This window comes from Octopus bimaculoides, chromosome 7 (genome assembly GCF_046866305.1).
Source record: "Octopus bimaculoides isolate indiv1 chromosome 7, ASM4686630v1, whole genome shotgun sequence".
Lineage (NCBI taxonomy): Eukaryota > Metazoa > Mollusca > Cephalopoda > Octopoda > Octopodidae > Octopus > Octopus bimaculoides.
The window spans coordinates 46,595,577-46,607,693 of NC_142934.1; the positions used below are offsets into that span (position 1 = coordinate 46,595,577).

The 12,117-nt window shown below is 37.7% G+C and overlaps 1 protein-coding gene across 3 annotated transcripts in view; it reads left to right on the forward strand.

Annotated features, from left to right (window-relative positions):
- The window catches only part of LOC106874173 (intraflagellar transport protein 81 homolog), a 40,412-nt gene that overhangs the window by 5,376 nt on the left and 22,919 nt on the right, over positions 1 to 12,117 (forward strand). For all 3 annotated transcript variants that reach the window (XM_014921822.3, XM_014921824.3, XM_014921823.3), the window contains exons 3-5: positions 3,201 to 3,304; positions 8,885 to 9,065; positions 10,949 to 11,104. In XM_014921822.3, coding sequence (XP_014777308.1) covers positions 3,201 to 3,304; positions 8,885 to 9,065; positions 10,949 to 11,104 — 441 coding nt within the window. The remainder of the gene's footprint in view (positions 1 to 3,200; positions 3,305 to 8,884; positions 9,066 to 10,948; positions 11,105 to 12,117) is intronic.

Here is a 12,117-nt window from a genome sequence, read left to right on the forward strand (position 1 = left end):
ACTAGTTCTAGTTTCTCTGAAGCTTCTTCAAGCACATGACTATGACTAAAAGTCATTCACATGTTATCTTAATGTTACTTTTACTGCACTAAAATAACTGCCAGTGTAAAAGGCACTGTCACTTGCCTTTTACACTTAACCATTTAGCATTTAAACTGACCATATCTGGCCAAAATATTTTACCCATTTTATGTTCAGACTGGACAAACCTGGCCTTCTCACACTTACCCTACTCTGTCATTCTAAAATTATACAATTATATCATTGAAATCTTGAAGCTACAAGATGATGTATAGTTAATTCAAACCATTGTGTATAAAAAAGCATTACATTTCCCAGAGTAATCTGAAAGTTAAAGGTAAGTGACAGAATAAAATTGCTGTGTGACTTAACCCTTTTATCCCTGAAAGATAAAACACTGAAGCAGTGCTGCATAAAGAGTTAATTAGCAGAATATGTAGCACATCTGTCATCATGTTTGGTGCAGCCAACAGAAAAAACATGTGAATGTGGACATTTGAAAAAAAAATAAGGTGCCCAGGACTCCCAATGTGTGGCATCTACTCTTATGTCCAAAGAATCATTTGATAATCCAAGTGAACTAAAGTATGTTAACATCATTTTTGAACTGGTACAAGACCAGTAAGAATGGAGATGGAGGATTTTTTTCCATAGACTTCTCCTTACTGCAGTCCAGTCCTCAAACATAATGGGACCAACCCAAAACCACATGCCTGCACCTTCACTGTATTTACTAATTTTTCGAGGTAATAATGATTTTCTGGTGAGGTCTAATGAAATTGAAAACATTCTCAGAATTGTCTCCCATACTTACTAAAATAATTAAAATAACATCTTTAAATTGTTATCTTTTCTACACACCCAATAAGTACTTCTAATCAAGAACATAATGTTTTTTTTAATTAAATATGTTATCATTAACTTAACTTTTGTTCTTTTTTATGATGTTGCCTCTTCGCACAATACTTAAGTACACTATTGGCTTTTGAACTATAAGTTTAAGTTGAGCAATTTGTATTGTATCATCATCATTGAACAGTCATTTTCCATGCTGACATGGACTGGACGTTTTGACAGGATCCAGTGAGCTACATTGCTGCATCGTGCTCCATGTCAGTTTTGGCGTGGTTTCTACAGCTGGATGCTCTTCCTAATGCCAACCACATTACAGTGTGCATTGAGTGTTTTTTTTTGTGCCACTGGCACTGACATCTGTTTCTTTGCATTTAAGTGTAAAGGTATTTGTGATGAAACAGAAGGTGACTATTGTATTCTTGTACACTAATTTATTCAGACTTGTGTCTCCATCTTGGTTGTTACATTCACAATATTTCAACTGTTGTTGCTTTGAGGTGTCTGTTGTATTTAGTAATATTTCTGGAATTTGGATCCAAGTTCTTTATTAAATCCATGTGGTACATAGTTCTCATTCTGGTCTCCATATCAGAGAATTTTTTTTCACTTGAAGCAGAGTATTTATATTGTTTGACTCAGAGATTGATTTCACACCTACCAGCAAAACTAATTCTGTGAGATAGTGAATATGAACATTGATTAAGTGTAGTAGCTTAGCTAGTGAACATGAGTTCGATCTCTAGGCCAGTCAAGCTCTCTCTCTCTCTCTCTCTCTCTCTCTCTCTCTCTATCTATCTATCTATCTATCTCTCTCTCTCTCTCTATCTCTCTCTCTCCCTCTCTCTCTCTCTCTCTCCCTCTCTCCCTCTCTCTCTCTCTCTCTCTCCCTCTCTCTCTCTCTCTCTCCCTCTCTCTCTCTCCCTCTCTCTCTCTCTCTCTCCCTCTCTCTCTCTCTCTCTCTCTCTAACCAGAAATGGCTCTGATGAAAGTAACATTAATATTTTGAGTCATTTAATTTTTCTCAAGTGATCAAAGGCCAATTGAGTAAACTTATCAATAATAAACCTATAATGACAACTGGAAAAAGCTCCAAATCAAATTTACTACAGTAAAGAAAACCATGTAATGACCATTATTTATAGTTTATCTTATATATCACTACACTCTCTGAGTGGTTGGCGTTAGGAAGGGCATCCAGCTGTAGAAACTCTACCAGATCAGATTGGAGCCTGGTGCAGCCATCTGGTTCACCAGTCCTCAGTCAAATTGTCCAACCCATGCTAGCATGGAAAGCAGACGTTAAACGATGATGATGATATATATATAATCATCCTTGGTTAATATTTTTTACCCATGCTGGCATAAACAATTCAACAGGAACTGACAAGTCAGAAGCCTGACCCAAGCTTCAATGTCTGCTTTGGCATGGTTTCTATAGCTGGATGCCCTTCCTAATGCCAACTTTACTGAGTGTACCAGATGCACTTTTTCATGATACCGGTTGCTTTTTTTCATGGTACCAGCACTAGTGAGATCACCAAGACATGACTTTTCCACTGCAAGACAAGACCTTTCCACTGAGTTGAGGAGTAGTATTGAAAGAGGTGAAAGTATGATAGAGGGGACAGGAACAGGTGTTTTGCTGAGGCCCTGTCTCTGCTGATTGAAAAGGAAGTCAGAGTGAAAGAGAGAGAGATGGTTGGGCATAGCCTCAAGGTACAAGGTAGATACTAGAGAATAGGGGCAAAAGAATTGAAAAGGGTGGATAGGAGTGTGCACAAGAGATGAGCAGGGATGGACACATTGACGCAGTGAATATGCACACACACACATACACACATTGTTTCAAGGGGAATAAGCAAGCAACATCAGAAATCAGAATTAGAATATTCCTCGTATGGACAACAGAACCTCTGTTGGTTTAATCCTTTAGCATTTAAACTGACCATGTCCTGCCAAAATATTCTATTATGTTCAAACTGTCCAGATCTGACCTATCACACCAGCCTTACAACATCATTCTAAATATTGGCAGTTACTTCATCAAAATCTTGACGCTAAAGATAATACATGATTAAGTCAATACAATGTAAATAAATGAGTTTTAATTTTGAGAGAATTATGTAAATGCTAATGAGTTAATTAAAGGGTTTTGTTTGAAATTCTGAGAAGACTATGAAATATGACAGACACCTGAAGATGGCCAGAAGATACAATGATCAAAATTTGTCTGTAATAACCAAGATGAGAACCATAATTCCTCATTTCAGAAATTTAGACAAAATTTACCAATGCCTTCATTTCATATTTCTGCTCCTTTTCAGCACAAACTTGATATTAGACAAGAAACTCCTGAACAGACAGCTCTTCGTATTATGAATACATTGAAGATTTTGAAATATACTCCACCTTCTGATAAAGAATCATTGTAAGTATTAATTAATTTCTTATTAATTTCTTTTTGAATAATTAAACAATAATTATTATTATTATCACTAAGGCAGAATCATTAGGAGTGGATGCGTGGTAAGTAGCTTGCTTACCAACCACACGGTTCCGAGTTCATTCCCACTGCGTGACACCTTGGGCAAGTGTCTTCTACTATAGCCTCGGGCCAACCAAAGCCTTGTGAGTGGATTTGGTAGACAGAAACTGAAAGAAGCCTGTCGTATGAGCGTCAAACTAATACATCCTTTTGTTGTTTACACCACCTGTCCTCGTCTGTTGTTGTTTTTTTTCGTACATTCTCCCATATATATATATATATATATATATATATATATATATATATATATATATATATATATATATATATATATATATGTATTTGTGTGTCTGTGTTTGTCCCCGCCAACATTGCTTGACAACCGATGCTGGTGTGTTTACGTCCCGGTAACTTAGCGGTTCGGCAAAAAGAGTCCAATAGAATAAGTACTAGGCTTACAAAGAATAACTCCTGGGGTAGATTTGCTCGACTAAAGGCGGTGCTCCAGCATGGCCACAGTCAAATGACTGAAACAAGTAAAAAGAGAGTATGCTGGGCGAAATGTTTAGCGGTATTTCCTTTGCCCATTACATTCTGAGTTCAAATTCCACCAAGGTTGACTTTGCTTTTCATCCTTTTGGTGGGGGTCGATAAAACAAGTACCAGTCAAACACTGGGGTCGATGTAATCGAGTCATCCCCACCTCCAAAATGGCTGCCCTTGTAAAATTTGAAATCATTATTATTATCATTATTAAGGCAACAAACTAGCAGAATCGTTAGCACACTGGGCAAAATGTTTTGTGTTATTTCGTCTGCCACTATGTTCTAAGTTCAAATTCCACTGAGGTCGACTTTGCTTTTCATCCTTTCGGGTTGATAAATTAAGTACCAGTTGCTTACTAGAGTCGCTCTAATCGACTGGCCCCCTTCCCCAAAATGGCTGCCCTTGTGGCAAAATTTGAAACTGTTGTTGTTGTTGTTGTTGTTCTTCTTCTTCTTCTTCTCCTCCTCCTCCTCCTCCTCCTCCTCCTCCTTCTTCTTCTTCTTCTTCTGTCTGACTTTATATTCTGATTTAAAATTTCATTGAGGTCAACTTTGCCTTTCATCCTTTTGGGGTCGATAAATTTAGTACCATTTGAGCACTAAATTTGATGTAATTGACTAGACCCCATCCCCAAAATTTCAGGCCTTGTGCCTGTAGTAGAAAATATTATTATTATTATTGTTCAGTAGTTTTATTTTTATAACGTGCTTTCACTTCACTACCGAGCGCACCTCTGTGTGCCTTGGGTATGTGCTGTAGTTTGCTGTGATGCTCTTATGGTTACTGTAATGAAAGTGTTTTGCATAGGATGTGTGCAGTGCCCAGTAGTGCAATTTTATGTATGTTATATATATTTGTAAGTCCTGGTGTTTTTGTTATGTATTTGTCTGAATATTTTTTTATTATACCTAAGGCACCTACTATGATAGGAATTGTTTCTGTTTTTAGATTCCACATTCGAGTTACCTCTATTTCCAGGTCTTTGTATATTATTATTATTATTATTATTAGGTAAATCCTACCTGAATTGACTTTGCCATTTTTTTTCTGGCTGGTACTGCCAAATATTGGAGGTGATCTATCTTTCAACACCTAATCCCTTCTCTACAAATTATATTGAAAAATCATTATTGTTGGGTATTGATGGCAAAATAAATTCTGTTGACAGTAAGAATGTGATATAGAATTATGTCCCTTTACGTTTTGAGCTTTTATCGTGCCACGGTCAACTCTTACCTTATTTTGTCTCCTGTGATTAGTAAATTGAGTACCAACGTCTAACATAGGTGTATTTGGTGAGTGTAACACACCCATCAAAGATGGCAAATAATAATTCTTGTCTTGCAGCATTGTGATATAATCCGATTGTTATTTGTTTTCAGATGATTCGGTTTGAAACAGATTAAGTCAGGTTGGAGTCATATAATGATGTCTAGAAATTGTTTGCAGTTTGTATTCCTTTTACATGTTTCAATCGTGGAGGCGCAATGGCCCAGTGGTTAGGGCAGCGGGCTCGCGGTCATAGGATCGCGGTTTCGATTCCCAGACTGGGCGTTGTGAGTGTTTATTGAGCGAAAACACCTAAAGCTCCATGAGGCTCCGGCAGGGGATGGTGGTGAACCCTGCTGTACTCTTTCACCACAACTTTCTCTCACTCTTACTTCCTGTTTCTGTTGTGCCTGTAATTCAAAGGGTCAGCCTTGTCACACTGTGTCATGCTGAATATCCCCGAGAACTACGTTAAGGGTACACGTGTCTGTGGAGTGCTCAGCCACTTGCATATTAATTTCATGAGCAGGCTGTTCCGTTGATCGGATCAACTGGAACCCTCGACGTCGTAAGCAACGGAGTGCCAACAACAACAACAGTGCCAACAACAACAACAGTGCCAACAATTTGTTTCAATCATTAGATTACGGCCATGCTGGAGCACTGCCTTGCAGAATTTTTAATCAAATGAATCAAACCTAGTGATTTTTTTTTTAAGCCTGGTACTTATTCTGTCTCTTTTACCCAATTACTAAGTTAGAGGGAAATAAACATGCCAATACTGGTTGTCGAGCAGCGGTGGAGGACATATACAGACACAAAAACACACGCACACACACATACACACACACACACACACACACATACATACATACATACATACATATATATATGTGTGTGACTGGCTTTTTTTCAATTTCTGTCTACCAAATTCACTCACAAAGCTTTGGTCAGCCAGAGGCTATAGTAGAAAATATTTGCCCACAATGTTATGCAATGAGACTGAATCCAGAACCATGTGCTTTGGAAGTAAGTTTCTTACCACACTCTACCATTGTAGTAAGCTCAGCTTGGTAACATACCATCTGTGACAGCAAACATTATACGCTAGCAAATTAAGTATTCGTCAAATACTATTGAATTAACCGTCCTCTTCCAAAAATGTGGCCAGTTTCATATGCCAGAAATCATTATTTAACATTAAAAGCTGATAGTTGGTAGAAATATAGAGAGTATTGGGATAAATGCCTCTTCTATATATGTATCTTTGTTACAAGTTCATATTTGATTCTGTAAACACACCTGGATTTTGTGTCTCCAGCAATGTACAGCTGGACAAATGCTTAGTGGCATTTCTTCTTGCTTTATGTTCTGAAAGCAAATTCTGCCAAGGTGGACTTTGTATTTCACCCCTTTCAGGGTCAATGAAATACAAAAGTACCAGATGAACACTGGGGTAAATGTAATTGCCTAACCCATCCCCTTCAAATTTCAGGTCTTGTGTTTATAGTAGAATCGCATTATTTTTTTGTTGAAGTTGGTTTCATTGGTCATACTCCTCTCTTACTGATTTTTGGCCTAGTGAAAATGTGAGAAATCAATGTTAAAAGAAAGGGAATCAAAGAATGGACTGCATATCAGACAAAAAAAGCATGCAGTATGTACTTACATCTCTTTGTGGTTTGAGTTCAAATCTCACTAGCATCAACTTTGCCATCCATGCTTTCAAGATTTGAAATAGTATGAGGCAAGTAATGAGATTGATGCAATTAACTGTGTCGTTTTCCCAAATATGTGTCAGAAAAGCCTATTGTAATTCATTAACACTAATTCATCATCGTCATCATCATTTAACGTCCGCTTTCCATGCTAGCATGGGTTGGACGATTTGACTGAGGACTGGTAAAACCGGATGGCAACACCAGGCTCCAATCTGATTTGGCAGAGTTTCTACAGCTGGATGCCCTTCCTAACGCCAACCACTCAGAGAGTGTAATGGGTGCTTTTACGTGTCACCCGCACGAAGGCCAGTCAGGCGGTACTGACCCTCTTATTTATGATTAATTAACCCAATGGGATTTTGCAGTAGCAAAAGAATCTCACCGTTGTTTTGACAGATAGCCATAATATACATAAAGTGAAGTAGAAATTAAATAATGCTTAGTAGTTGTGATAAAAAGCTAGTTGTCAACTAGAATAAAAAATGAAATTCTTATGATGTCAAAAGCCCCTGGGACAAAAAGCATCTGATGTCAAAAAAGTCAGTTATATCAGTGATGCCAAATGGGCAAGAAAAAAACATCTCGTTCCTTAGTTTCAGGAAGGGCATCATATCAAGGATGGGATGTACAAATTAGATGTAGTGTACCAACTCCTCTAAAGTAACATGGAATAAAAATTGCCTCAGATCATGATGATTCATCTAACTCATGTCAGCATGGAAAGTAGATGTAAAATAAAGCTGATGATGGTGATGTGCATATATCTGTGTATACTGATGTAAATCTTTATCTTGAATTATATCTCTTTATGTAGTAGTCATTTGGTATATAAATGTCTTAGAATGGTTACTGGGTCAATACAGTTGACTGAAGCCTTTAAAAGCAGTGCCCAGTATGGCCACAGTTCAACGATTGAAACCAGTTAAAAGAATGGGAAAAATAAGTGTATTGTTACTCAAATAAACAACAAAGGAACTTGTATGTGTTTTCTCGATTTGATCTGCTAGATGTAGCAGAGTAATCTCCCTTACATGATACCTTTCTGTCTTGATAAGGGAAGAGAGACATCAGATAATGTAGTCCTAGGTACACAATCCCTAAGAGAGGGAGAGAGTGGCCATGTTTGGAGCCACTTTTGGTGATATTTCCACTCCATCAGGGCTGAAGTGGAGTTACATGATAACAGTAATGAAATATCCTATTACATTTTGATCTCTCCACATACAAACTGTCAAGTTTTATCTGCCCTGATTAAAGACCTTCCAACTTTTCAGGCATTGTGTACCCAGGAATACAATATCCAGTGTGTCTTCTATTTTTAAAGGTTGTCAACTAATGTGAAACACATACGCACAAGCATAGCTATTGCTCATCGATGTGTATGATCTGGTTGCTTGTACCATACTTTCCTCATTGTTTTAGGTATCTATGTAGTCACAAGCAAGAATAAGACACGATGATTTTCATCAATTTATTATGCTGGGGTAGGCATGGCTGTGTGGTTCTGAAGTTGTCTTCAAAACTGTGCAGTTTTTGGTTCAGTCCTACCACACAGAACTTTGGGCAAAGGTCTTTAGCCTAACCTCAAGTTGACTAAAGTATTCTGAGTAGAATTTGGTAGGCTGAAGTCGTATGGAAGCCTGTTGGTGGGACCAGCCCATGGTCCAATAGTGCCTTTTGCAGGGTTCACTCAGTTGCAAACAATTGAATCAGATCTTCAGTCTGAGGAAAACTTCATTCTTTCGTCCCATCAGTCTTGTAGACCCTAAAAAGGCAGCTCGTGCACTTTCCTTTATCCTGTGACTGAGATATTTAAAAAAAAGATAGAAATAAAAAATTAGTTTTATTGGTAATAAAGTATTGTTTTTCCCTCTCTTTACATATGCAAGCATGGAAAAGGTGGACGTTAGACAATGATGATGGTTGTGATTATGGTGGTGATTAAAAAATGGTTTTCCTAAAGTGAGTCTTTATTTTTTGGTTTTAGTTCTGATTTCAACTGTGGCCTTGTTCAAGCTGAGAAGTCTGTTGTTTATCCTATCCTGGAATGGCTTCTACAAAGAATAACAGATCTGAAGAAACGGGCTTATCTTGCTCAGTTTCTTGTCAAGATTACTGTTCCTACAGACATTATGCAAGATCAAACTGTAATTGAGTCCTATGAACAAGTAAGTTACCTTCTGTTTGGTTTCACTTTCTAACTTCCTCTTCTCTACAGCTATCTTTTTGATAGAGTTGTAGTATTATTCTTTTTATTTTTTTTTTCTAGTACACATTTCAGTAATTTGCAGCCATGCTGGAGCACCACCTTAAAGGGTTTTAAGTCAAAGAAATCAACCCCAAGACTTATTCTTTGTAAGCCTAGTACTTAATCTATCAGTCCCTTTTGCTGAACTGCTAAGTTACAGGGACATAAACACACTACCATCGATTGTCAAGCAATGGTAGGTGGGGACAAACACAGACACAAAGATACACACACATAAATATATACACGCACTCATACATACACATACACACACACATAACATATATCTAAATCATCATCATCGTTCAACATCCGCTTTCCATGCTAGCATGGGTTGGACGATTTGACTGAGGACTGGTGAACCAGATGGCTACACCAGGCTCCAATCTGATTTGGCAGAGTTTCTACAGCTGGATGCCCTTCCTAACACCAACCACTCCGAGAGTGTAGTGGGTGCTTTTATGTGCCACCGGCATGAAGGCCAGTCAAGCTATATATATATATACACACACGATAGGTTTCTTTCAGTTTCCGTCCACCAAATCTACTCACAAGGCTTTCATCGGCCTGTCACTATCATAGAAGACACTTGCCCAAAGTGTCATGCAGTGGGACTGAACCTGGAACCATGTGGCTGGGAAACAAGCTTCCGACTACACAGCTGTGCCTGAACACTGTCAGACGAGTATATTATTATTTGTTTATTGCCCACAAGGGGCTAAACATAGAGGGGACAAACAAGGACAGACAAACGGATTAAGTCGATTACATCGACCCCAGTGCGTAACTGGTACTCAATTTATCGACCCCGAAAGGATGAAAGGCAAAGTCGACCTCGGCGGAATTTGAACTCAGAACGTAACGGCAGACAAAATACCGCTAAGCATTTCGCCCGGCATGCTAACGTTTCTGCCAGCTCGCCGCCTTTTTCAGACGAGTATATTAGTATTAGTTTAATTAGTTTTTCCCTACTTCAAGTTTTCCTTGCAATGATTTTCTATAGAAACTGTTACAGAATATAAGAGACACTGTAATCCCATTACAGATAACTTAGCTAATTCTAGCAACGCAATAAAGTATGCACAGTCTATGCTGTGAAATAGCTGTCGATAGGGAGAGCATCTGTCTGTTAAAAAAAAAAGAAGAAAAAAAAGAAAGAGAAAGAAAAGTAATATAAACACAACTACAGAGATTGCTGGTTTTTCTGTTGTGGTGCATCCCAGATGATGGAGAATTGTGACAGTGGATGAGACCTAGTTCAACCCAAACCAGCTTAAAGAACATGTTAAATGATGATGATGGTGATGGTGATGGTGATGATGATGATGATTTTGTTTTTACAGCTGAATAACCTTCCTGCAGCTGATCTCTTAACTGTAATATTGAAGTGAAATCTTGTTTTATCAATGTGGCAAACAGAAGCAAGTATAGTCGAGTGCCTTGTTGAAGCATACTGGATCACATCCTCAATTACAAACTATTATGCTTTCTTCCCACACAAATATTTTATGATATATATGAAACAATTTTCTTCGTAGTTTATAAAACTCTGCATTTTTAATCATCATTTTGAATTCATTTTCATTCAAGATATCTGTCATTTTTATGAGCTTGTTTCTTATAAAAACTCTTTGAGGAAATTTCAGAAATTTAGAATAATATGAAATATACCAGAAATTTACATAGAAAGGTCCCATTTGATATCTGTTGCTCTCACCAAGATGTAGTTTAACTAATGTGTTCATTTGTGTATCAAAACTGAATGATCTCTGGTTGTATCCATTTTGTTTTCTTTTGTTTCAGTATGAAGAACTGATTGAACAGTTCAAAGAATGGCACAAACATTCTGAGCAACAAAGGAACTCCAGCTTCAACACTTCAGAAATTCGTCGTGATATCAGCCAGATGGAGGAAGAAAAAGAACAACTTTTGAAACGTATTGAGAGGCTGAAGCATAAAGTAAGTTTAATTAGGTCATGGTGGAAGTGGGCAATAAAAGACCTCCTGTTTACTTTTAGTTTGGAATTCCATTGAAACAGTTTATAGAAAATATTTCATTCAAAATATTTGTCTGAGGAAATGGAAGTACAAGGAAGAAGAAATAGAGAAACAATACTATTTGTATTTTGTTGATTTAATTTTGTCATTTTTTTCATTGACAATTTCGTAGCCTGCTTCTTCCCATTTAATGCTGTTGTTCTTGTTTAACCCCAGGCTAGTCCTGATTAAGCAGAACTAGAACCATGATATTTCCAGTAATGACCGTCCAATTCTTTTGTATATCATAGACAATTTCATCCAATGAATCCTTCTTTCATTAAGAAGGTAAAGTGTATTGTCTGTATCTCTTTCATTGAACCAACACTGCTGAAGTTATAATGTTCTCAACTCTGTAGTGTCTTCTCTTGTTAGCCAAACATGTCACAGAGTTACTAGACACATTTCATGATGGCTGCAACACTTGTTAGGCTGTTTTGTAATTCACATGACTAAAGAGTCTTCACTATGCCGTCTTGGTTCAATCAAGTCAACATATGAACATGGGTGGGACAGTAAAGGAAGTGAGATATGTTGGGAAACGAAATGATTTGTGTGAGAGGATGATTGAGGAGGGAATAATGGCAGAGACAATGCTGGAATGAGTAACAGAAGAGAGACAGTATTACCTTAGAGCCTATAGCCAATAATGTGGCAGAGGTGGTACTTGTGGGTAAGAAAGAGATCAAGTGATGAATTGTAGAAAAGAGAGCGAGGGATATCATAGTTAGTAATCTGTGGGAGAATGAATGATAGTTAGCAGTACATAAGGTTTTGGTTGCTGTTAAGAGAGAGAAAGCACTAGAGAATGATAGTCATAGAGATAGGCCGGGTGATGGATGTCACTAATGAATGACTTGAAGGAGAGGGATCAATGGTTAGCAGTGCAGAAAGATGTTGATGGGATGCAACAAATACGGACAGATCTTATCCCT